Raw genomic sequence first — 26,178 nt, forward strand, 5'->3', positions numbered from 1 at the left:
TTTTTTTTTTTTTTTTTTTTTTTTTTTTCTCCACACTGTGACCCCATTTTAGCTCCTGACCCACCTTCTCCCCATCCTTCCATGCTTGGGATGCTCCTGGTTGCTACCTGATGCATGCCCTGGCAGAAATAAAACAGGCAGTGAGCACTTTAATCTTTCTGCACAACTACCTGCCTTTATCCCACCCCTAGCTCTCAAAGACAAACTTCCTCTGTCTTGTTACCATTTCCAGCCCCGGGATGCTCAGAAGCAAATTGAGTCCATCCCTCCTGTACAGCCCCAGGGTTAGAGCTGCTCCATGTCCCCAGCCTGCGTGTTCCTAAGCCGTGCATATCTGACACTTCCCTGCGTCCCCGTGTCTCTCTCTGCCCACACCAAGTTTGACAACAGCTTTCAGCAGGGTGCAACTTGGAAATGCTGCCATCCCGTTCTTTACATCTTGGCCCACTTTTTTTTCCCCCATTTGGTATCTCAACTTCTTGTTTTTCTGCAAGACAAAGCAAAAAACCCCCCCCCCCCCCCCCAAATGCAAATTAAAACAGAGGGGAACAGTCAGATTGTTGCTCAAGCTTGCCCACTCGTGCCACAGCACAGAGGAGGAGTAGGAGGAAAACCAGGCGTGAAGCAGAAGGGGCTTCTTGGTCCCAGAATGTTCTCAGACTGCCGCCGGCGGGGCTGGGAAGACCCACCTCCTCAGCACCGGGCTGGCAAGCATCGAGGTCCAGCTCCTCACTGCCGCAGCACCAAAAACCTAAAAGATTAAAGGAAGAGAAGAAAAAAAACAACAAAATAAAAATCAAAGGTTGTCTGGTGAAGAGAAACCCTCCCGAATACAAACTCGGGCCACCTGCCTCTGCAAGAGGGCTTACCCTGACCACTTCAATCGCTCCTTTCCATCGCTTGCAGCTCTGGGGTGGGTTTGCAGGGCTGAGCCGTCTCCGTGCTGCTATTCCCAACCCCGTGGGTGGCGAGGAGATTGGCAGCAGTGTCAGCTTCATGCTGTTGCCTGTGAAGCCGAGCCCAGAAACAGGCAGGGAGTTATGCAATAGGAGAAAGGAGACCCGAGGGGAAAAACAGAAGAGGCTTCAAGGAGGACAAAGCGCTCCTGGCTCCCGAGATGGAGGCGACTCCAGGATTTGGGTAAGGGGACAGCAAAGAAAGGCAAAATGCCCCCACGCTGCCTGCCCCAGCAGCCAGGGAGGAGATGCAGAGTTGAAAGGAACAGGAGTGCCACGCTTTGCTTCTTTTGGGGAATTTTTTATTGCATCTCCTGCTGCAGCCTGTGTCTGTGGCCTACTAGGCATTTTGGGCTCTGTCTTGCCCCACCTGCTTCTTGTCACAGCTTGTGTCATACCCAGGGTCACCCCACTGCTTCCCTGCAGCACCTCTTCCCCGGGTGTGCTTGAGCAACAGGGGGTGGAGAAAACAACCCGGCAGGAATGTGGCTGCTGACACCCCGAGAGGCGCAGCGACATGCCAGTGGGGTGAGCCCCATCCGCTCTTCTGCCAAAAAAAAAACCAACAAACACGCAGGAAGGAAGGAAAGCACTGCAGCCAAGCAGGATTCTCCCTCTGCCTGGCTGCAGGGCTGCACTAGCAGTAAGCCTGGCGGTAGGATGCCACAAATCCTGCCCTTTCCGTAGCACTGTGAGCCCCAAAACCTTAAACATGACCTAAGGAGCTCAGAGGGAGCCTGAGAGAAAAGGTCTAAGCAGCACAGACCAGCTGGAGCACTATAATACACAGATGTAGTGCTTAATTGCCTCTAATAAAGGGGAGCACGGATCCTGTTATGCAGTCCTGCACTAGCTCCTGCAAATGGCACATTGTTAAGCTGCATCAGCTGCCAGCACGCATTGTCGGTCCCTTATCTGACATGCAGGGGCAAAACCCCACAGGAATCTGGGTCAGGGAAGAGCCAGGCTCTGCCCAAGCCCGTGTGGGGTCAAGAATCCAAAAGCTGACCTTTGGCTGCTGCAGAACAGGGGCTTCTTGGGCAACCTGCGTGCCCAGGTGGACGTGCATGTGATGATCACTCGGCGATGTCCTCCTGTAATTATAAGCGCCTCCTGTAATTATAAGGGTTCTTAATCAGTACTGCTGGGTCTGAAATGAAAGCTGACGCCTGCTTGTCAGATTGTGGGAGTTGAGGTCCAAGGCAGCCACTAGCGCCCTAACGTACCTGTTTCCCAGGGGCACAGTCAAAACCCATCCCCAAGGAAGCTAAAAGGACTGCTGTGCCTATCACCAGGAGATTGCTCCATCACTACTTTTAAATAGGAAGTCATTCCAAAACAGGCTAGAAATCCCCACGTTTGGACGATACTCCTGCTCCAGCTCAACCCCATCCCCACACACCGCTCACTCATCTAGTTTTGGCACATCTGGGAGGCAAGGCAGCTAGGGTCGCGTACTTACAATGTGCAAGTGCAGAAGTCTTCTCCCATCTGGGGCAACTTCTCTGTTCCCTGCTGGCTCTTGGCTGGGAGGAAGAGCTTTACAAGTGGTCCCAGCCACTCCATCCTGATTCAGACGGAGAGGGCGGTGTGCTCAATACACGTTGTGTGTGATCTTTTGTTTCATTCAACTGCAGAGTTGTGTTTAAGGCCCTAGGCAACTCAGCTTGTCTTCTGCTTTTAGCTCAGCCAGTCAGTTTTTTAGGCTCCTACAAATAGCAAACAATCCCTGCCTCAGCTCCTTCTGCGTAATGGCAATAATATTTACCAACTTGAACATGTGAATCCGAAGGGTATGTAGCAAGCCTCTTAGAGAAAGCAACAAGTTCAAAGACACTTATAATAATACATATTATCTTTACACCACATCTATAATTACAGCAAAGTATAGTCTGTCTTGAGAAACTGAAAAAAACTTTCACATCTTAGTGTTATTTCAGGCTTTAAAAAGTATTCACCACTATTAATGTTTTGCAACCTTAGAAACTTTGCAAATGCTTTTTGGTCTTTCTTATTGTTACTGGTATGAAAGTCAGGACAGGCTTTGTTGAGATGCCCAAACAAGATCACCGAAGATCCCATAGCCCATCATTATCAGCTTATCTGGCACAGTGAGTCATCTAAGAAATGAACAATTATGAAGCTCATCCCATCTGCTTGAATAAATACTGCAGCCAAAATGGCTGTTAGAGGAACGGAGAGGCTGCCGGAGCCAGCACTGAAGGTTACACTTGCCATTTCGGCTCTGCTGCTTCCCAACCTCATTCAGCACATTTTGTGTCCGTATTGTGCTGTTCTTCCACTCCACGACCACCACCTATTTCCTTTATCGTGGGAGCATTCTCACAGCCCTCAGGTCTTCTGCTGAGCCTGCAGGACCAGGTGGAGGCAAGGGTAGTTCCTGCTCCAAACACACAGAGCTGGCAGGAACTGTAAAGGAGCAAAAGCTAGGCAAAGATCCCAAGTATCGGTTCTCAGTCATCCACAGCCATACAACCGCTGTGAATTGCCAGGGTAGAGAATTCTGTGCTCCACCTTATTTGGCAGCTGTGTTGGGGACAGAGGACTTCTATTTTTCCAAATGCCTAATGCCTTGCTGAAGGCAGCATTTTTGCCTCCCAGCCCCCCAAATTTCAAGCACAGGCTCACAAAAGCCCAACTCACAGACATGCTTTGACATATGTAGAACATTGGTTTCCCATTCCTTTGGAACACCTGAATCAATCTGTGTAAAGCTTCTAGAATGGCCCAGCCATGTAAACAGAGGCCTGGGTGCCAGCAACAGCAAACAGGGCCTGGTAACAGGGAGGTATTGGGCCCAGCAAGTTGTTACTTAGGTCTGCTACTTGCAGGAACATGGGAACAGCTACACTCTCATAGCAAACAAAAAGCCCTAGCTGTTGTGTGCTGTTATGACACTGTTTGAAGCTGCTGTCCTACATTTTTTCCTGCTTTGCAGAGACTACCCTATTTTTCCATGAATTCTGAGCTATGCATACTTGCAAACTCCCGCCACTGCAGTTTCAGCCCAGTTTACCATGAAACACGTGGCTTTGGACAATTGATCCCCAAACCACACTTCAATTTAAAGCTGAATTCCATTCTGGGCAGGCTTTTTCCTTGGTTTAGGAGCTGTGGGTTTTGTCCTTCCCCATCTGGTTAACCAAGATGTTGCAACACACAGGCAGTATGCCAGCTGCGGTCACTGCAGTGTTTTATACCAGTTTATTAGCAATGCAGACTCAGTTCCACAAGGAAATTCTTGTCTCTTCCTTCTCCACCTCATCTTTCTTCTTCTTCCTGTTTGCAGCTGGGAGTACTATGTGGACGATGCACCACGGATAGTCCTGAACAAGCTGGAGAGGTATGGTTACCGCGTGGTCAGCATGACAGGCGTGGGCCAGACCTTGGTGTGGTGCCTCCACAAGGAATAGCGAGGAGACTTCCGCACTCCATCTGGGGAAGGACCCTGCTGGCAATCACCTCACACAGGACTTAAAGCAAGCTTTTTTTTCTTTGAATAATTCCTTTCTGTTCCAGATGCTCAGGTGTGGGGGGAGGAGTGTTGTGGGGGCAAGACTTCACCTAATGGAAACTCACCATCCCTGCCATTTCATAAGGCCTGGGGGGAGGAAGCTATCCCAGCCCAGACTATATCAAGCACACATAACAGATGGCTTTAACTCCACATTCATCCAAATAGCAGTCTGGCAAATACCATCTTTTTACATTTTAATAATCTATTTAGCATGCATTGGAAGGAGCTCAAATAACAGACTTGCCTGTCTGTTCCTCAGGGCTGTCCTGGGGGTGCATGCTAAACAGGAGTTCAGAACATGCCTCCTCCCAGACCTAGGGGGGCAGGGATGGGAGGTCAAGCACTGATGGCATACTGTCTCGTCCCCAGAACGAAAGCAGGAACTGCTAATCTCACACAGTGCTCTATGAGAATCCCTCCACTCAGCAGCAAGGTCAATTTCCCTCCCATACTGCATCATGGTTAGCAGCATCAGACGTTCAGTCCCAAGAGTGCCATTCAAGCATAACATAGTGGTTCCTGAAATACCTTAGATCAGCACAGAAAGGTTTTGTGAACATTTCAGGTATATGCTCTGTAAGCTTCAGTATTGCAACTGCTGCTGATAATTGTTTGGGACAGCGTCAATTGTGCTGTAAAGGTAACCCCAATAAAATATTTCTCTGAAGAGACCTACATCTTTGTGTGGTTTGTTCTGAAGTGCCCAAAGCCTGCTGGATTCACAGCTCCCAAGCAAGCTTTCAGGAATTACAGAGCTCCAGGCTTTGAAAGGTTTGATGTTTGTTCAGACAGCACCTCTCAAAATCCTGTCCTCTGACTGAGCAGCTACTCTGAGTACGCAAGACTGACAGGGTAACACTTACTCTGAAGCTTATGCATCCATCTTTCCCTGTTCTCTGGAAAGCACTGCAGTCACATGCAGTCTGTATTCCTACAACAGTTTTAAAAAAGGATGTTTATTGGCTTAATTTAAGAAACAGCTTTGGAAACGGAATGACGGGGTGAGGAGAATCCATACTCTCTCCTGCTAGGTGTGAGACTCTTCCTCGTCTTCCCGCTTGAGCTGTTCAATCAGCTGCTGCCTCTCCGCAGCTTGGCGCATCCGCATCATCACCAGGCTCTCGTAATCCCGCTCTGAGACCACAGACGCCTGGAAACAGAAAACAAATGCAACTTGTAAAGGACAGCACATATCACAAAGCTCCCACAGGTCCCCCCTCAAAAGCCCCCACTCAGAATAGTTAGGCAGACCATTCGTAGCAGTATGACACCAGAGAAATCAGGTAAGGTGTGAAAGCTGCCTGGCCTACAGAAAGAGGTTGGCTTCATAGCAAACAGAGCTACTGACCCTTGATAGCGTCAGTGGAAAGTCAAAGAATAGGACAGGCAGGGTGGCTGAAATACCCTCTTGATCCTGGAACTACTCTCACCAGCTCACAGAGGTTGGATGGGGAAACACAGCTGGTTATTTCAGATGACAAGCTTGCTCTGCAAGTCCAGCACACACTTCATCCGTTATAAAGGCTAATGCTATAAAATCAAACCCTTGTGGTTTAGGCATGAAAGTAGCTGCACAGAAGAAAACCAGGTATGTTCCCAAATTTGGCACAACAGTTTCAGTTCTCAGAAGCTCTTGGAGCCTTTCTGCTGTGTGTGGTAGCAACTGTCACGTCAGCTAAGTGGTGACTGCAGACTACCTAATAAATGTAGGCAGCAAATGACAGCTGCTATCTCAGAGCAAAGTGGTGGTTTTGGCACTCTGCTTTCAAAAGCCTTTTAGCATTAGTAGGTGGCCTTACTGATTTCAGATGTATTCAACGCGCCGCAGTGCTTGGAAACATTCATCCCATTTGCTTGACAGTTCAGACAGAAATAAAAGCATCTCGACAAAAGGTGAGCAAAGAAAAAACACTAATTTTTCTAGGAACTAGATTTAGTGGTGATTTAAGGACATTTTGAACAGAAAATAGAAGGGCTGAAAAGACAATCAAATAGCAAAAGCTTCTGCGGGAAAACAGTGCAAGGGTAAATTTGCTACCATGTGCCAGCAAAGTGGTTCCTCCAGCTGCAGAGTGCCTAGCTGTGAGGACAAAATAGAAGCCCACAATAGATGAAAAAAATGGGGGAATTAGGAGACTGGTATGCTGTAATTGGTGTCTTTGGAACTGCATGAATGAAATAACCTTTCGGTAATGCGCAGCACAGATTTTCATAGTGTTTGAGAAAGCACCAGATTGTATCAGACCTCAGTGGCAGAACGAGGTTTCTTCAAAGCTTCTGTCCACTAACCACAGATATTTACTGACATCTGCTTGGCTGAATTAAATAGCCTACATGAGACTCATGCAAATGAATCACCCGTACAAACCTGAATCACTACCTCACACTCTGGATTTTAATTTAAAACAGAGAAGAGAGTATTTCCGGCCTCATCTGGGAGCCCTGCTGATACAACAAGCCATCAGAAGTGACAGTAGGGAGAGCACAAAGGGAAGCAGCAGTCTGATTCAAGATGGGCTACAAGTTGACGTTCACACTGACGGTTCTCAAGCAATCTGGGTGCCTCTGAGGGAGCTTGCTTTCTCCTCAGGCAGAGTGTGGGCTGATGCTTTGCCACTTTACACACCTACTTCCTGCAATCCTGACAATTACCAATAGTGTAAAACCCAGTTTCTGACGTGGCTGACTCAGCAAGGGCTTGGCTCAAAACAAATACATACGCACAGGGAACTGCAGACGGGGAAGCAGTGACAAGAGGCACATGAAGAGAAGGCGGCGTGGATTTTTACCGCTCTGGGTCCAACCTGGCTGAATCATCCCTGGACTTGCTTCTTCCAGCATCCCAGCATATTCGTGAGTGTGGTGGTCACTGTTCTCCAAGAACTTCAGCAGTCTCTCTCCTCTGCCTGTTGGACTCAGGTGCCGCTCCGACACAGCGTAAGTCTATTTTGCATTCAATTTTCCTAACGCTTATCTTTTACATCTTCATTTTGCTGCTTTTTAGATTTCCATTCCACTATTTCTTTGGTTTTCTTCAGTGTGACTGAGTCACCAGATCCCTTCCTAACCACCCACTGAGATTTTTATACAGTGCCCTTCACCATGAAGGTGGCTGGTTACCATGGTACCAGAGTGCCCTTCTGTTCTAGATGCTAGATTAAATCTGTTCTCATGGTGACTGTGTGCCTTTGCTATTCTTCATCAGCTTGTTTCTGCAGCACAGATTTAATAAGCTCAGACATCGCCATTCCTTCTCCAAAGGAGGCTCCCTAACATATAAGATGGGGCAACTGCTCCTGAACACAGGGATGTAGTGTCAAGTTTGCATTTCCTGCAATACGAGCTTCTCTGTTTTCCTTCCAGCTACAGGAACAGGGAAGGAAGAAGTTGTTCCTGTTGTGTCGCTTGCTGCAGAGCCTGTGACTGAAGTTCAACACCTGACTGTGAAGAGTCAGCAATTTCCTTCTTCTCTTTGCCTTTCATCAGCATGGATACTTGGCGGAGAGGATCCATTAAGTCCACAACATTCTTCAGACGTTTCTCACTCAGGAGACACAAAAAGTTGGGCAACCAAGTCATTATCTTGAATCAGAACAGCCACACACTGGACAGTGATGGACAGTGCCAGAAGAGGGAATGCTTGAGGGAACTGAAGGACAAGTCTGATTACCTGTCATGTCAGAGTGAGCAAAACCTAGCCAAGGCACAAGCACCTCCTAAGCCTCCCCGGCTGTACCTGGACAGTTCTAGCTGCCCGAACATCATTGATCATACAGATTCTCACTCTGATGTCTCCTTTTCTGGCGCTGCTCATCAATACCACAAAGCCACTCAAACTCAATTCCACAAGGAGCAGGCTACGGACTGTGGGACTGCAGAGACTGGCTCCCAGAACGGCACCACTCTTTCTGATCTGTCTGATCCTTTCCTGTCCTTCAAAGTGGATTTGGGGCTATCGCTTCTTGAGGATGTTCTGCAGACCCTCAGGAAACAGAATCCAAGAGATTACGCCATTTGAAGGTATTTATCATTTAACATATCACATTTACCTACTGCTGGTGCCAGTTTCTCTAGTCCTAACAGGAGGAAGGATACTGCATCACCCCTGTTGTGTGTGGTCTGTTTTGTTTTTCTTGCCTTACCCATGACAGACTGTTCTTGTCCTTGCCAAGAAGTCCTTTGGAAGGGAGCTGACAGGTTCCGTGCCTAGATGAGAGTACTGTCTGCTGGAACCTTGTGGGCAAGTTTCCGTTCTTCACGCTGGGAATTTCCCACTCTTGACTGTGTATCTCCAGCTCACAGAAGAATGGCATTGTTTGGTAACAGACTTGGTATCTGGGGGATGTGGCTGTGATACTGCGGAGCACGGACAGAAAGGGGTATGGCATACATCACTTGTGGATAAGCAGACAGCTTGTAAGGAGACAGGAGCACTGTTATCTCAAAGCCATAGCTGTGGCAATGGTCAAGAGACAGAAACTGATGTTTCTTCTCCCACCACATTTGGATGTGAAAAAATCAAAGCTGTTCCTCTTTTTTTGTGAGTTTCTTTTCCCCTAACTCAAGTGCAGTTGGCACTTCCAGCCTGGAAACAGGTAAGCATCTATATAGGCTCATAACGCAGCAAGAGCAGTTCGTTTAGTCTACTAGCAGAAGATATTTCTCTAGATACTGCTGCTTGAAGCATGCATTGATCTATCAGTTGTACAGACATGGAAGAATAAATGCATCTGTGACTGGAAACGTCTTGTTGCCTCATTTCATTGGTAGCAAGCCAAACCAACAAAAGGCCAGGCATCAAGAGCACAGGCCCCTTATCTGCAGTGACCAAGATTTATCCTCTCTGGCACTTCAGGTTTTTTTTTTTGAGGGTGGGGAAAGCAGCATTGCTCTGCTTTTCTGAGCTGGGAAATGGCTAGAGCTGCTGGTATTCTGTCTTCCCCTGGGAGGGAGAGTGCACACAGATCAGGACCAAGATCTAGTGTTGAACACAGTTCTTCACCCTGTTGGCTGGACAGTGGGAAGTGCTCTGCCTGACTGAATACCCTTTAGGGAGGATCAGGGGTGAACTATTGAAAATACACTGCAGAAGCTGCTGGGTCACCAATGTCTTAGCTTTTTTCATAGCTAGATTAGATAGCAGAGCCCTTTTTTTTTTTTTAAAAAAAAAAAAAGACACCACTGCAGACCTTGACAAACATAAGCTTTGGAAGTAGGCTACAGCAAAGTGCTCAGATTCCAGAGAAGGCACAGACAGCTCAACCTACAGCCTGATAGGAATCTAGTAAAGTCAGATAAAGTGAATTTGCTGAAGCCTCAAAGGAGCTTAGAAAAGATGCAAGAGAATGCCAGACAGAAGGCTTTTGTCAGCACATTACTGTGGCTGAATGGATGGCCCAAAACAAATGTGGTGCACTGGTAGGGAGATACCACTAGTACAGATGCAAGGCTGACCTTCCCCATGAGCAAGTGCTTCATGCTGTTGTAGAGGCAAAAGGTGCTCCTCAGAGCGCTATATAGTCCTTGTATGTTTTGAGCCACTCAGAGCTGCAGCAATCAAACAATCATTGCTCCCAAATTGCCTAGAGTAATAGCAGTTAAACCACAGCTTTTGTAATTCAAGCTTAACACTCCTATTCAGCTTCAGCAGTTCTCCAGAAACTGCTGGACAACACTCATCCCCTGCTGTGGGACAAAACACGCCAGTAAAAAATCCAGTGAAAACCATGGAGGCAAATAACTTGCCGCTTTCTGCCTCCTCACAACACGACCTCTCAGCAGGCAGTCTTGCTTTCACCTAGGAACTGCTTCCAAAGCTGCCCTGGTCGAGCCTGTCTGCATCTCTCCATTATTTGATGACTTCGGTGCACAGCTCCTGGCTGAGTACCCCACGCATAGAGCACAAGTGGATGAGTAGTGAGTGTGTTGCCATGAGAACAGTGCAGCTCTTCAGCTGTTTTCTGAAGCAGAGCAGGGAAGGAGCTTCATTTGCACAGAGTGGGAGCAAACAGGGGGTGGAATCAGACAAAAATAGGAGCTACTGAGAGAGAGCAAAGAGGAAATGAGGGCAGCTTCAATCAGAATGAAATTAGTGCAGCTTGAAAATGAGAATGTAGTCTGTGATGGATGGAAAGCCAGACTGGGTGTGAAAGGATAAGGTAGGGAGTAGATCAGGGCAGTGGCAACTGATACTCAAAAGATCTTATTTTGGATAGTCTAGAATTTAAGAGTTGAGAACAAAGAGGATAAGACACCTAGAAGCAATACAGCCAAGAGAAATGACCAAGTTACACATTTTGTAAACATCTTAGTGGAAGCAGCAGCAGGCCTTGGGGAAGGCACAGCGTAGGGAGTAGGAAAAGGAACAAGAGCAGCTCAGAGATCTTAGCCTAGACAGCAAAACTACACTGCAAGCAGAGTTGCAGTTGCTTACACAAAAGCAGTAGGAAGGAAAAGCATCTCAAGTGCAACTCCTGGGAAAGGATACAAACCACTGGCCATAACTCCTCACCATTTTGAGAGCTAGCATGGGACTGATGAAGGTGTGCTGGACAGAAGTGAGTCACCACCTCCACGCAGCACGAACACCACCAGCTGCTTTCACCTGCCCTGCCTTGCTGCTGGCTTCACCAGGCTAATCCTTTGCAGCAGGCAGACGCTGCAGTTTCAATCTAACAAAGCTTTGGTCATGGAAAGAAGCCAAGACAAAAGTTAGTCAAATGCTAAGACTTCCACAGTTGAACCCACAGAGGCAATTAACAATTTTTGCACTAGTGACCCCCTCAGGTATAAATGAAGTCTTCAGAGCCAGTTCTTGTTCTCCACTAGTGAGGGATAGTCAGACTTAATTCTGCTTTTTCCCAAATTGTCTTCTAACATTCTGGCCCAGCTCTGTGAATCTGCTGCGTCTGCAGGGCTCACTGGTTCTACATCACGCATGAAGATCTGCTTGGCTACTGAATTAAGATGCTCTAACTGCCTTTGCCTGAGATCTCTGGGAAATGATGCTGGCTCAGTCCAGGCTGTTCAGACAGAAAACATGCAACCCTAAACAAAACTAGGATAGCAGCAAGACATTTTGATATGGAAATTCTGTAAATAAAATACCTGAAAAGTCAGGAGAGAATGTAGTGAACAGTCTCACAAGCCACTACAATATTTAGGCCATGAACACATACAAGGCTGACTGAGACACAGACATGTAGACTAAGGACACCTATAGCACATAAGACAGAGGAAAAGGAGAGGTAGGGATGTGTCACATGAAGTCTGAACTGGAACTCAAATAACCAGAGGATCTCAGGCCCCTTCACACCTTATCTCAGGGAAGGAATTACTAACTAGACCAGAGACAGGCAGAACATGAGATATACTACACTTAGCTCTGCAGCACAGAATGTAACATCCTGTAAAAGAAATGGATACAGTTCCTACTCCAGAGAGGCAACAGGAGCAGTGGGTAACTGACAGCCAACAATTTGCTGCGGCATTGCCTGCTTGAGGAGAGATTTGGCTTTACGTTTAAACCACTAGTTGTTGTTGCCTTTTACCCATTTTGTGACTGAAGCAACAACTTCAGATTGATCATCTGGTGGAATAAACAGGAAGCAGCTAAGAGTTAGCAAATACCTTGTACTTGAAGTGTCTACCAAGCTTTAACAGCACTGGTGAAGGTAACCCAAACCAGATAGCAAGCCCTCTTTACAAGGATATTCAATTTGATATTACTTTATTTTCCCTCCTGCAAACCATATGAACATAGGTTTGGTTTTAGCATTGAAATTTCATCCTCTTGTGAATGCAGTAACCAAACCTCTCTAAAGCTGTCTTTTAGGAGAGCTGTTTTAATGAGCTATCAACCAGAGGTTTCCCACAAAGTCTACTAAATTCACAGAAGAATGGCATTATAGGCTTTGTGTTGAGCAAGAAGCATCCTTGTTTTTCACTTTTCAGAGAGAGACACATTGTGCAAAGCTCCAGTCACTCAAGTAGCTTGTGCCTCAGTGTGCTGCTACACAGGCAGAAGGTCCTTTAAAAAAGCCACTGCTTCAGCATAAAAAGGATCATCAGAAAGCCAAACCTTTCACTAAGAGCTTCTTTTCCAGCTCTGCTAGGAATCAATGCATCTTGCCATAAATGCAAAGCACACTTTTAAATTCGGGTTGCTATGGAAACAGACTTAAGTAACAGCAGCCTATGTTCTCCTTACCTGTGAAGTCCTAGGCTGACTACTGCTGTCAGTAAGGACAGTGCTGGAATTGTTCTGAGGCTGGCCTTCCAGCCACGAAATCTTGAGAGGATTATTTGTCAGGCCAACTTCATTCTTCACAGCCATCTCCTATCAATGAAAATATTCTATCAGCATCTGAATTTTGGGTCACACTTCCTCACATTTCACTAACAGTCTTAAGAGATTTTCTATCTCAGCCTGTTACCAATGCCAATGAAGATTTCACAGCTGCCCTACACAAGAAGCATCCTTCAAGGCCCATACCCACATCAAGCACAGATAGAAGATATCACTGCCAGTACTTCTGATAAACAGGGCAGAGACAGTTTTTCTTGGTTTGTTTTTTTGGACTGTTTGGATATATCAAGTGAAAGAACAGTGACAAGTAATAAAGAGACTCTTGTAGTGTAAATTTAAGTTGATGGAACTACTAAAACATGGCATGGGTAACTGATGCATTCTGCTTCCACGGTAACATGAATTATTATAACTCATTGTGAGTCAAGACATTTAGATTTCTTTTAAACTGCAAATGCCTGATACAACCTCTAAGACTCATTAAGCTCATCTCCACAATTGGTAATTCACCCTCAGTGAGAGCTGGTTAAATAGCTTAATGTCTGCTCTTTAAAGCAGTGTCTCTTCCCTCAGCTGCTTACATGCACAGCCTGCTTGTTTATGTGCATGATCTGCTCTGGGTTTACGCCTCAAGCTTTGCCACTCCCTTCATGCATCTATACCTTTAGACTCTCATTACCCTTCTCCACTGCCTTAATGACAAGGCAGCGTTTCCAGGCTGTCAGACAGCAAACCCTTCCCTTCTGAAGCACGTTCTTGCCCACTTTCCATTGCACACATCTGTCGTCTCCACCAGACTTACAGCAGCCTTAACCGTAGCAAATTCCACAACTGCACTCCCAGTCTTCCTGCTGGAGATCAACAAATTTAGCACATCACCATACTGTTAGGAGAGAGAAAAAAGAAAAGTTAATAACAAGAAGAAAAGTTTACATATGGAGCAACTGCAAAGAGAAGAGGCATCTTCACAAACAAAAGGCTCAAGCTGTCACCCTGTCTTGCAGTCTTCCATTCATCCCAACCTGTGATAATTCCTGTCCCTCCAGGAAGCAGTGTTCAGGAGACATGTAGCTACACACTTTGCTTCCAGTGAGCCCTACTGCAAGAGGGTTGTTCAGCTTAGTCAGAGGTACAGGAGATACTCATATGAAGGGAAAATACAGACCACATGCTGGGGTTAATCAGATCAAAGGTTTGTCTATTCCTGCCTCTGAACTCCCCACAGAAGTTAATACATAGTGCTTTAAGTGAAGGTAAAAGTGCAGCATAACCACACAGCCCATCTAAACCGTATAAAGGGCATGAACCAGTGAAGGGAAGAGTTTGCATTCGCTCTATTTCATTAGGAGTCCCTGCTGGGAACAAGACAGAGCTGCACCTCACGAGCAGTTACAGCTAATGGATTGTGCTGATGATCTCTGGAAATGGCATGATCAAGAGGGCTCAGCGGAGAAGAAAATGAGCTACTTTGGTTTACATGGAGCTTCCCAAAATTTACGATCCATTCTTACAGCATTGAGAGCAGGGAAAGAAAGATCAAGTAATAGAGAAACATCATATAGGACCTTTTGGAGAATCCGCAACAGAACATCTTTTGAGTATCCCCCTCCTGTCTCATCTTCTTTCCTGCATTTCCATTTTAGCTAGGAAACAAATGCAACAAGTTAATTTTGTCCAGCTGAACACACGTTGCCATGCTGAATACAGCTCATACCACCTGCACAATAATCAAGTTTGCTATTTACAGCTACAGTCCCAGAATTGCCAAGACAATGACTTCAACATCAGCATGAAAATGGAACAAATTATTTGTGGAACAGTGAGAAAAGCCTAACTGGAATTAAAATTAAACTTGAAGACATATTAATGGCTATATCAGGGTAAAAAACAGGGAAAAAAATGTTTCTCAGTGCCTAAAGCAGAGATGGCTGAAACATTCAGATCAGAAAGTAGAGGAGAAAATGATAGGAGAGGAAGTGTGCTTTAAACACAGCAACATATGCATGGGGGAGCTGTTGGCATGCATGATGTGCGTTAAGTGGAAGAGATTCACCACCTCTGTACAAAGGGGCACACCGGTTCAGCAGAGGAGTCCCTTCTGTTTTCCAAAACTGCAGAAGTTCTACCAGTTTTTTTTTTTTTTTTTTTGTTTAAACCAAAGCCCATCTTTCTAGATATGTCTTACTTTGAGTTTGGGAGTTATTCTGCCTTCTGCTTCATTTCCTTCTTGCCTGCCTGAAGAGGAAAGAGAAAATAAAGATGAAAAGGACATGGTTAAAAATTCACCGGCTAAAGAGCATTAGCACAAAATTTGCCCTGAGAATGCAGCAAGCACACTTCTGGATTTCTTTTGCACTAGATCAGTTCAGTACCCCAAAAGTCTTACACAACAGTATCAGTACGAGCTGTAGTGTAAACTCAATATTGAAAGTCTGCATTTTTCCTTCCATGAGGCCCAGGCTGCCCACAATCAAGGTCAGAAAACAGATAAGTTAAAAACACAAATGTGAGACATGCTAGGTTCTGTGACATTTCTCCCTGCAAAGGGGCTGTGCTGGTAGGAACAAATGTTGAAAAATAAGGGAGGACGAAAAAACAATGCTAAGACATAGCTTAAGAATTTAATCTGGCCCTGCAACTAAATACTTAGTGAAATACTTCATAGTGATCTGCTCCTGTTCCAAGGATCAAAAAGTGATTTATGGTAAGTAAATGCTCAACATCCTTCCCAATTTCCAGTATGTGAAATTAAGAGAGGTTAGGGTGGGCTGAACAGCTTATAGACTGTCATACAGGAAACCCATGGTGACCCCAAAACAGAGTTTCTACATCTTGACCTCTGCTGTTATGCTTTTTATTCCTTAGATCAACATTTTTCCTGTGAGAAAGCAAAAAAATCTTATACTATGTCAACAGCCAGAATATGAAAGGGGTAGAAAGCAAGAGACATTAAATTTTTCTATTGAATTGAAGCCCTGAACAGCAATCTAAGATGTTTTGAAAAGCAGAACAGAACTTCCTGAAATATAAAACAGCATTTTAAGCCCACAGAAATACAGAATATTTAGAAAAGGCTAGAGATGTCTGTGAATGAGTTTCAAGAATCCCATAGCCAAACTGGGATTCTAGAAACACCTCATCCCCTCCTTTTACAAGGGAAACTAACCACAGCTACTAAGCAGCCCATACAAATTAGAGGGAGAAAATTAAATTCCAGGAAGTAAAACCTCAGCAACCACAGACTATGTAAAACTTAATTCTCCTCACCACGTCTCTTTTGGGTACTAAGAATTTTCACAGGGATACAGATGTAGTAGCCCCAATGACATGTGGCACATTTATTTTTGGCAACCTTGAATCAGTCCTTATTCTGTGTGCAACACTGACTGCTTTAGTTGTGACAGATGAGTTGGACTTTAGGTTTCCTTCCAGCACACCTGTGGGGATCTACATCAAGCCGCCCACATTTAATGCTTTAGAATATTTATTGAAGAGGAGCAGAAACATACCAGGTAAGAAAAAGCCTCACAGAAATGCTCCTCTTTTGACTTATCCCTGAAAAAGGTGCTAAGAAGGATCGTATACGTGGCAATGTGACCAAGTCAGAAGGCTGCATTTGCATGCAAGCCCTGCTCCATCTGCAGAGAAGTAAGAGTCCTAGGGGCAACTTAGTTTGGCTAAGGACTCCCATCTCACCTATTCTCACCTTGGATGCGCTGCTCTCTTTCAAGCCGGATCTGTTCTCGAATGAGTCTCTGCTGCTCTTCAAGCTGACGAGAGCCTTCTTCACGCAGCCGTATTATCTGGAGCAGAGTTAAGACAGCATGGATATCTCAGCACACAGTTCCACACATGGCTCATGCCCGCTGAGGACTGCCAAGGACCACTTTTGTCTTATCTCCATCTCCTGGGGGAAAACCTCCCCCTCGTTCCCCCATGCCAGCTCCAGTGCTCGTATAATTGCACCCCTTGTGACCCTACTGACACAGTCCCTATCAGCCAGCATATACCCTATTAGCTGTTACTTTCTGCTACACAAAAGAGTAGACAAAAACCCCAAACCCTGCGACAGAAACATTTGCCAGACTGCTCCACATGGCTCTTTCATAGAGCCCATTAATCCAAAAGGCTGAGTGACTGCTACACAGAGTTGTTACACCTCTTCATGTGGTTTGCATTATGAACGTAAAGTCTTTCAGCAATTCTTCTCAAATGCAGTTTAAGAATTTAAAAATGATCATTACCTCTTGTTCTAAGGTCCTTGTTATCTGGATCTCCTCCTCTTCATTGTCACGCGTCTGAGCTTCTCGTTCCCTGGCTTCAAGATCTGGAGAGAAAAAAAAAACACAACAGAATTAAAACAATGCAAAGAGAATTTTCACTGCTGATACTGCTGTTCAGAGGTGGATGGAAAGATCCCAAGCTTTGCTTTGTCTACAACAGATTGATAGTAGAGACCTGATGCTCTGCTATCTCTCCTCAGCCCAGGCACGGCCATGTATCAGCAGTCCTAATGGTCATCCAATCCACACCTGCCATCCCTAGCTATGGCTATTAGAGATTTCAGATGGCTACTGTATTATACTGGGCACAAAGAACAGCCATCACAGATGAAGAGCAGTTTAACAACTAGTGAATTCCAGCAGCAGAAGAAATGCAAGCACCCAGCTAATGATGACTCCAACCCAGAGAAAAATAAGTTTTATTACCGAGCTTTACTTTCTTTCTCTTCTCATCAAGTTTTTGTGTCCTTTCTGCTGCTTGCTTTTTGGCTTTTCTCACTTTGTCATATGCCGCCTGTCAAAGAACCAACAGAACAATGTAAGTATATATAAAGCAATAGGGAAAAAAATGAACGCTGTGAATAAAGGAGAGGTCTGATACTGAAACACTGCTGTAACAAGAGGTGAAGCATTTTCTGCTTCTTGCTAGCACTTCTAAAAATGTTGGGACATTAACACAAATATCCTGAAAAATAAGAGGCCCCAGGATTTCCAGACAGAGCCTCAAAGGATGAGGAAGTCTAGGAGTAAATGCAAAGTGGACAATAGAAAAAAATCTCACCCATATTTAGAGGTGGGAAAAATACTTATTTTTCAGGAACAGGCCAAAAGTAGCTTTAGGGACACTGGAAACAAGTCAGATTTGGCTTAGGGCATAGTTTTATGATTAAAAATGTTTTATTTTATATGAAGAATTTACTCGCAGGACAGATGCTTGACTTACATGAATGTATCAAGAGCAAAGAACATCAGAATTCTTCAGTTGCAATATTAGCACATTAACATTCACGTAGAGAGACTTAAGAAGCAGGGTAAACTGGCAGCTTTACTGACATCTGCTCAAACCAGTGAATAATTTGTTAATTAACTTTCAGAGTCTTTCTGCAGTAGGTAAAGCATGGCCCTACACAAAAGCTCAAACATCACTTGAGCATTTTCCCTGTTTGAATAATTGTTTGTGAGAACTCTGCTCTTGCTTTATAAATAAGAAAAACTGGTATTTTCCCTTCATGCAAGCAAACTGTTTCCTAAACACTTTTTTCCTTTTTACGTGTAGAAGCCAAAAACTTCTTGGATACCAAAAGCATCGTTGCCCCTTGGATCAAACATTACAATCTTTGCCAATATTTGAAAAGAGAAGAGCTATTTCATGCTTTTAAATCTTATGAGATAAAATTCAATATGAATTCTCTCTCACGTTGATCTGGATAGGGTTACTCGCTCATGCTGGCCTGCTTTCATTTTGTTTTTATTCTTTCCTTTCACATGTTCGGATTACTTTCAGGCCTTAAGCAGTAGGCACTCAAACACTTCCCCGCAGCAAGAACAGAGTCCAAGCTACATCTGGCAGCCTGCAAAGCTCATGTAGCAAAAGGAGAGAGATCATGACTATGAACTTTTCAGTTTACAAGTCTCTCCTGCCCCATTGGAAGAAGTACTTTGAGTCCTAGTGATCACATCTAGACACTATTTATGTCAGACCTTGATTTCCAGCGAACTGCAAATACACTCTGGTCACATGAATTTAAAGCACTCCTGAAAGTGGTTATTTATTTTTTTTAAGAGAGATACATCCCAGTTGAGCACATTATTGAAACAGTATCTCACATGTGCCACAAAACAAAGCTACTCCCAGCACATCAGATCAGGAAAAGAACATTTGTTGAAGTCCTTATCTGGTGCCTAGTATTAGATATCATAGACAACAACAGGGAACAGACAAGACCTGCATTCATGAAAGCTCAGTTGGAGAAGGGAGCACAGAGCAAGGCAGACAGGATGAGATTTTTCACTACTTCCCAGCATGCACGCACAGAGTAACACCACACAAGCCCAACATTACGGAGGGAAAGGCATCCTTACCCTTGCTGCTGCATCTGTTAGCACAGCTAAGGCCTGAGACAGTTGGTGGAAGACTTCCGCTGGGAATTAGAAGAAAAAAGGGTAAGATGCAGAAAACCATGGCAGTGGCTTGGAGATGAACCAAAAAAGACAATCCCTTATGGAAGAGACCTGCAGAACATCAGAAAGAAAGAAAAAAAAACTTTCCAAAGCATTTTGTAAGCCAACCTATTACTAGAATCTGGTTATCTGGTTATTAAACCTTTGCAAATTAAGAAACAAAAACTGCAACCACTTCTTTTTAAGAGAAACCTTGCAAACATGAATTCAATAGAACCCATCCACAGTCACAATTCTTCAATGTGCAGCCAGACTGAACATTAAAAACAAATTCTGTCTCAAAAGTAGCTTTTCAGCCTGAAATCCAAACTCTCCATTTTACAGCAATATTGCTGACTCTCTTCCTGGAGGAATATACATATAAGCTGGGGGTCTCCCCACACATTTAAATGACCTCCCAACCTTCTGCACATATCAGAACCTCCAGCTCTACTTTCACCACCACTAAAAATATTTTTTCCTGGTGGCAATCCCCATGCTCCAGTTTTAAATCTTCAGTCTATAAGACTGTAGTCTATCAATTTGGAAACCACAAGATACAGAACAATGTTTCTTTTGAGCTGTCTTGATGAACAGTGTCCTTCCAGTTACTGATATAAATGTAAAATACTGATTTAAAAGCTTGTTATTGAAGTTCTGATTGTGAGAGGCATAAATTAAAAGTGACCAGCCAGTAAACATTTAAGACAGCCAAAGATCCATGATTCAAGTATTGTGTGGAAAGATTTTGAGTGGTACAAACAAGACATAAGCATTGACTTAACACTTGTATTTTTAAAACCAGCACGTAGACATTCAACTTTAAAACCCTGAGCTACCTGATAGCGCTGAAAATAACTCTTAATCCCGCATATGCACACATTACATGACACAAAGCCAGGCAGTCCCTTAATTACAAAGGCAGACCTGAAGTTAAACGGTTAAACACTTCCAGGAGTCTCCACACATGAAAATAAACACAAGTGGTTTGCAGCCATATAGCTTCATCTTACCTGCTCTGGGATTGTCTGGGTTCTTATCTGGGTGACAGGTCAGGGCCTTCTGGCGGTACGCTTTCTTAACCTGCAAGAGCCAAACAGAGATCTGCCAGTTATATCATTTAGTTCATGTTGAGATGCAAACTTGAAAAAAAACACACTACAGAATCAAAAAAGCAACTCAGGGTGGGTCCCTTGGGCCTGACAGAAGATAAAGTCCAGTTCTGATGTGGACCGCACCGTTAGTCCATCATATTCAAATACTTTTCCCTGTTTTCATCCATCTACTGTAATAAGGCAAGAATTCTGAACAGCTCAGTTTTCTCCTTCAGAGCAGGGACCTGCCCTTTTAGATCACACTGTTCTGCAAAGATAAGCATTTGAGTCCAGGGTACTTGGTAGGCTGGCAGCCACATTTTGAATGAGTTTGAGCTTTTCAAAGCTCTAAGTTTTACCTCTAGATACACTGTATTACAGCAGTCAAACCTCCTGATCATCAAGGCCAAGTTTGGTTCATGAAGGAAGTTTTCTAGCTAGAGGGATACCACATTCCTCAAAGCTATAGCTCTTTGGGACGTTTACTGAGCAACAATTGAGCTTGGCAAGGTAAAGAATTTTTGACTGAAGACTGCTTAATCTCTTCTACACTTCACAGAAAAATTGACAACTTTATGAGCTAAGTCACTCGTAAAGTTTTTAATAATCGGAGTTCCCATTCTGAAGGAAACATCTGCATGCAAGAAAGGAAAGGAACACGAGCCACTCTGCTCAGCTGCCAGTTTGTTAGATTGTGTGGAATAAGTGGTGGCCCGGCACCACCTGGTGGACAAAGCTGATGGACTGAAAACGTGCAGCTCGAAGAATCCTTACGGGCCTAATCCTGCCTCTTCCGTAAGCAAGACTCTAGTAAATAGCAAGTTACATCTCCTCACCGTGCAGTCAGAACTACACCAGAAGCTGTTTACATGGCAAGTTCAGATAAGGCTTTCTCTAAGCAATGAAGTTATTTAACAGTTTTGCTCCCCTTTGTTCACCTCTTTCAGCAAAGTTTCTCTGAATACAAATTGTCCTTGCATTGGTTGCTTTACATATTTTACATCAAGAATCAGTACTCTACATTACACTTGTCAATTTAAGTCACATCATAACTTCCCATTTGTAATGTCCTCCTCCTTTTTTTAGCCCCAGCAACTAGCTCAGCAGTGAACTTGTTGCCACCTGAAGCCCTTCATCTCATTCAACCCTATGAATAAATTGTATTTGGCTTGTTCACCTGTTTTGTGTTTCCAACGGACTTTCCAGTTAGCCTCTGGCACATTTGTTGGTTAGGCAGTCTTTAGCTTTTGAGTTTTACCTTATTGTACTTTTACTACTCTTTACCACCATTAAAGAAAAAAAAAAAAAAGGAGTAAGAAAGCTTAAGGTAAGAAGAGAGTTTTCCTTTCCTTTTAGCTTTGTTCAGTTAATAGTTCAACCCAGAGAGTTACTTCACTGGTATAGGTCACCTTCCCAGTTCAGTTGTGTCTTTTGGATGTTCAGCATTGACTTAACTATTAAATTAACAAAACAACATAACCACGTAATTACAAACCCGCAAAGTTAACAAGATTACTTTTAGAAACCTATAGTACCTAGAACGCCCTCTAGCAACTGGATTTCTGGCCAACACTAGAAGAACCTTGCTTGTGAGGGTTCACAAACAAGACAAAAGGAGCTAACTGGCTGGGGCTCGTTTTGCAGCTCACTTCAGGAAGACCTCATCCTAGGAAATACGATCTAAGATGTGAGAAGGGAAGGGTAAGTTGGGCGGGGGGCAACAGGAGAGGAAGTGAGCTTTCTGAATTATTTACGGCCAAGGCCGACAGCAGCTGCTGGACAAGGCAGCAGCAGGGCAGGAGCAGCCTGGTAGCAAGCCGGCATTTGGAGCAACCGCTAAGGCAACCGTGAGGGGAGGAGATGAGGAGAGCAGCCCCTGACCCAGCCCTGAGCCCCCTCCTGGCCGCCGAGAGCAAGCCGGGGAGCGGCAGAGCAGGGCCGGGGGCGCCCAGGACGGCTGAGGGAAGAGGGCGGCCTCGCCCCAAGCCTCCCCACGGCCCTGACCTCCTTCTCCGACGCCTTCTCGCCGACCCCCAGCAGGCCGTACAGGTCCAGCTGCAGCAGGTCCTTATCGACCGCCATCTTCGAGCGACCGGCTTCTCTCCACGCCGCAGGCGGGCCCGCGCTGCCTGCCGGGAAATGTAGTCTCCCCCCCTCGGCCTCCCCGCTCTCAGCGTACGGAGGAGCCCAGGAGCCTGCCTACATATACCAGGATGCCCCGCGCCGAAGGAGAGCCTTGTCGCTCCCAGCGGGCACAGCAGGGCGCGAGGCTTGCTGGGTGATGTAGTTTGCTTGTGGCCGTGGCCAGCATAGCGGAGCGGCCGAGGGACTACAGCTCCCGTCGGGACTTGCAGGGGAGGGTCGGTTTTCGTTCCCCGCAGTCCTAAACTCCTCCTTGTGGAGAATTGTGTCAGCGTTACATGAAAAAAAGGCACCAAAACGCAACATAATTATGTACCGGCCTTTTTGGAAGGTCTTCTCCAGTCTAACTTCAGATCTAAGCCAATCTTCATGTCTTTGGCAAACCAGCTCCTTTGTGCCTCAACTTCCCTTTTTATATTTAGGGAGAGAGGGAGAGAGAGAGAGAACGTGATACTCTTCTCTTTAGCCACTGCTTTCCCTTCAGGGCACCCCTTGCAGTAAAACTATCGGGACCGCGTCCCTTTAGAGTGGGAATTGTGTATCACTAGACATTGCCGTACTGTCTGCCACAAGGAGATTGTGTCTGTAGCCTTTATTGTAGGACAGACAGCTTGGTGAATACCACAGAAGATGTTGAACAAGCACGGATAGTTGCTTACCTTCCAGACAACACAGCTCCACAAACACATTAAAGGTATTCTCTTTAACAATATAGACACACAACTATGCAACCTACCTTCACACACAGGCAGTGTCACGGTGATAAGTCAGGTCCGGGTCCAAACCAAGAAGCCAATTCACAGGTCAGGTGAGTGCCAGACACATTCAGAATGACAAGGCATGGCTGAGGCCAAGTGATGAAAATAGCACACATGTTGAGGTCTGGATCAAGAAGCTCTATTACCAGGTACAGACCAATACTCATCTGACACATCAAAAGGAGAAGAATAGCCCAGGGCTGAGCTTAAATAGAGCTCCTGGGCCAACAAATGTGAGGACGGAGGGTCCAGGTGAAACTGATCGGGGCAATTAAGACTTGGAGCATTGAAGACCCTGACAGGTGCCTTTATTGTGTTGCTTTGGGCACCTCTTACAAGCACTCTTAATTTGATGTGTGAATCCAGAAAGGAGAGACATGAATCATGAAAGCACATGATCACCACAGCGGATTCTTGTGTTCCTCAGTTTGTGCAGAAGAACGGACAGCAGGAGGAAAGACTGAGGAACCAAGAATGAGCAGACAGTAGATTTCCCAAGTTTCAGGGATTGAGCTAGAACTAGGCAGAAATGTCTGAAGTAAATGTTTCTGTGTTGCTCCAGTGCATATTTGGGCACACCAAACCTTCTCTGTTCCAACCAATGTGCCATTGTGTTATGTGGGATGGGAGGAATGAAACCATTGCTCAGCAAATCCTGTGGTTTCCTAGTGACATTGTTAGGTAATACAGGCTGGATTCTCACATAAGGGAAGACCAGCTTGTATAAATTCCTTGAGCTTTTCTTATTACAAGATCCTGTAGTCTTAAATCATATAAAGATATGTGGTTGTTGAAATGCATACAGAAGAGCCTTGTCCCATCAGTCAAGGTTTGCAGTGGCCACAGTCATACTTCTTAAACACCTGAAACTTGATTTCTGGAATAAAACAAACAAACAAATAAATAAATAAAAATAAAAAAGTGTACCTCTGGTTTGCAAAGTTAATTCCCATGGATACAAATTTGATTTGCCAGAGATTCTTACGTGGCTTCTCTTTGTCATGCCTAATACAAACACAATGGAGTTGTCTGGGATATCATGTTAGTGTCAGGTGACATTCAGTTAGAGTCTGTTTGGGAGAGCGGTGGTTGTGAGAGATGCTCATCAGTGTATGCTCTAATTTCTGCCTTGAAAGAGGTGGAGATAGAGTGGGTGAGAAAATATTTCTTAGGTTTTCAGGAAACGTGTAGACGTACAACTTTTTAGCATAGATTAGTGCTGGAGTTGGCACTACTAGGTTAAAGGTTGGACTAGATGATCTTAGAGGCCTTTTCCAACCTGAATGATTCTGTGATTATATGATATTAAAATGGAAAAGAAACAAATGACTGGCAGTGACACATTTCTTTTCTTTAACCAAAACAAAATACAAGCGACTCAGAAATTTGGTTGTTCCTGTGTCTTGAGTGTTTGCTTATCTAGCAAGGTCCATCCTTGATGCTGATATCCAGTCCTTCCCCAAAGCCATTCTCTTCTGTGGCTGAGAGGTCAGAATTCATCATACAATGCACTGTGTCCATCAGAGGTGGTTTCCAAACTTGGAAACTTATGGGAAAGTCATGATGCACTTTCTGAAGCTGTTCCTCACCTCCTTGTTTCTCAGGCTGTAGATCAGGGGGTTCAGCATGGGGACCACCAGGGTATAGAAGACTGCCGAGACTTTCTCCTGCTCCATCGAGTAGCTGGAGCTGGGTTGGATATAGCTAAAAGTAACAGATCCATAGAAAATGGTGACAGCTGTCAGGTGAGAGGCACAGGTGTGGAAGGTTTTCTTCCTGCCATCATCTGACTGGATCCTCAGGATGGCAGAGAGGATGAGCACATAGGAAATGGTGATGACAAGGAGGGTGAACAGGGCAATAACTACAGAAAAAGCTATTAGCAAAGTCTCATTAGGACGGGTATCCGCACATGCAAGTTGCAGCAAGGCGGGTATGTCACAACAGTAATGATTGATGAGGTTGGGTCCACAGAAAGGCAGCCCCAGCAAGCCACAAGTGTGTGTCAATGAATTCAGGAGTCCCCCCATATATGATCCCACCACTAATTGCCTACAGACTCTCTTGGTCATCACAGTCGTATAGAGCAGTGGTCTACAGATGGCTACGTAACGGTCATATGCCATTGCAGCCAGCAAGAACCCCTCTGTAGTGAGGAAAACAGCAAAAAAGAAAATCTGGGAAAGGCACACGGAATAGGAGATGGTTTTGCTCTGCACTAAGAAGCTCACCAGCAACCTTGGAGCAAAGAGAGTAGAATAGCAGAGGTCGATTAGAGACAAGTTACTGAGGAAGAAATACATAGGAGTGTGAAGTTGGAGATGAGTCCAAATCAAAGCAATCATCCCAAGGTTCCCCAACAGAGTGGTGATGTAGATCCCTAAGAATAAGAAGAAGAGAGGGACCTGCAACTCCAGATGATCTGTCAATCCTAGGAGGATGAAATGGGTTATCGTGCTGTCGTTCCTCCTGTCCATTGGACTTAAGGGATACAACAGGAGATCTGCTGAATTACAAAGAATGGTCAGGATGAAGGAAGCGGTATTCATTACACGGAGTAACACAAACTGGCAATTTGAGGTTCATTCTGAAATTGTAGTCTGGTTATGCCTTCAGTGCTGAATGAAGATGAGATGCACAAATATTTGTCCTTAAAATTTTGTTTCATTCCAGGCCAGGTGGCATGTGTGTGTTTAACAAAATACAGCAGCAAGCAACACATTCCTGAGCTTGAATGTCTACAGGCTTATGGGTAACAGAGTGAACTCTAACAGTGAGTGCATGGCTTCTTTTCCACGTAGATAATTTTAATCTGTGATTCTTGTCCCTTTGCCTCACTTGCTAAAATGTTATGTTGTCCACTTATTGATTGTCTAGATTTCTTCTGGAGAGGAGAGGAGAGGAGAGGAGAGGAGAGGAGAGGAGAGGAGAGGAGAGTA

The 26,178-nt window shown here is 44.9% G+C and overlaps 4 protein-coding genes across 9 annotated transcripts in view; 2 read left to right on the forward strand and 2 right to left on the reverse strand.

Annotated features, from left to right (window-relative positions):
- GCHFR (GTP cyclohydrolase I feedback regulator) overlaps positions 1 to 5,163 on the forward strand; it is a 6,570-nt gene extending 1,407 nt beyond the window's left edge. Inside the window, exon 3 of the mRNA XM_035327581.1 lies at positions 4,267 to 5,163. Coding sequence (XP_035183472.1) covers positions 4,267 to 4,390 — 124 coding nt within the window. The 3' untranslated portion in view covers positions 4,391 to 5,163. The remainder of the gene's footprint in view (positions 1 to 4,266) is intronic.
- Positions 557 to 22,486, reverse strand: DNAJC17 (DnaJ heat shock protein family (Hsp40) member C17). 6 transcript variants are annotated; one of them, XR_004751173.1, is made up of 13 exons: positions 22,344 to 22,486; positions 20,259 to 20,328; positions 19,168 to 19,317; positions 17,047 to 17,129; positions 16,509 to 16,605; positions 14,988 to 15,037; positions 14,368 to 14,445; positions 13,605 to 13,685; positions 12,704 to 12,832; positions 5,513 to 5,644; positions 5,358 to 5,425; positions 1,966 to 3,326; positions 557 to 1,006 (listed from the first exon to the last, which is right to left on the reverse strand). XR_004751173.1 is itself a non-coding variant. In XM_035326915.1 (12 exons), exons 1-11 carry the CDS (start codon positions 22,419 to 22,421, stop codon positions 5,522 to 5,524), a joined length of 936 nt encoding a protein of 311 aa, XP_035182806.1. In that variant the 5' UTR covers positions 22,422 to 22,486; the 3' UTR covers positions 4,142 to 5,425; positions 5,513 to 5,521. The 6 variants fall into 6 exon arrangements, 2 of the variants coding, with proteins under 2 accessions (XP_035182806.1, XP_035182805.1); XR_004751172.1 differs by having other exon boundaries at positions 1,966 to 3,386; XR_004751171.1 differs by having other exon boundaries at positions 557 to 751; positions 1,966 to 2,069; positions 2,419 to 5,425.
- Positions 7,275 to 9,237, forward strand: C5H15orf62 (chromosome 5 C15orf62 homolog). Its single transcript, XM_035326916.1, has 2 exons — positions 7,275 to 7,431; positions 7,858 to 9,237. The coding sequence occupies exon 2, from the start codon at positions 7,982 to 7,984 to the stop codon at positions 8,510 to 8,512; it is 531 nt and encodes a 176-aa protein (XP_035182807.1). The 5' UTR covers positions 7,275 to 7,431; positions 7,858 to 7,981; the 3' UTR covers positions 8,513 to 9,237.
- A 2,300-nt stretch (positions 22,487 to 24,786) lies between the features above and the next one.
- Positions 24,787 to 25,716, reverse strand: LOC118167792 (olfactory receptor 1052-like). Its single transcript, XM_035327582.1, has one exon. It carries the CDS (start codon positions 25,714 to 25,716, stop codon positions 24,787 to 24,789), a length of 930 nt encoding a protein of 309 aa, XP_035183473.1.
- Between the last annotated feature and the right edge of the window lie 462 nt (positions 25,717 to 26,178).

This window comes from Oxyura jamaicensis, chromosome 5, assembly GCF_011077185.1.
Source record: "Oxyura jamaicensis isolate SHBP4307 breed ruddy duck chromosome 5, BPBGC_Ojam_1.0, whole genome shotgun sequence".
Taxonomy (NCBI): domain Eukaryota; kingdom Metazoa; phylum Chordata; class Aves; order Anseriformes; family Anatidae; genus Oxyura; species Oxyura jamaicensis.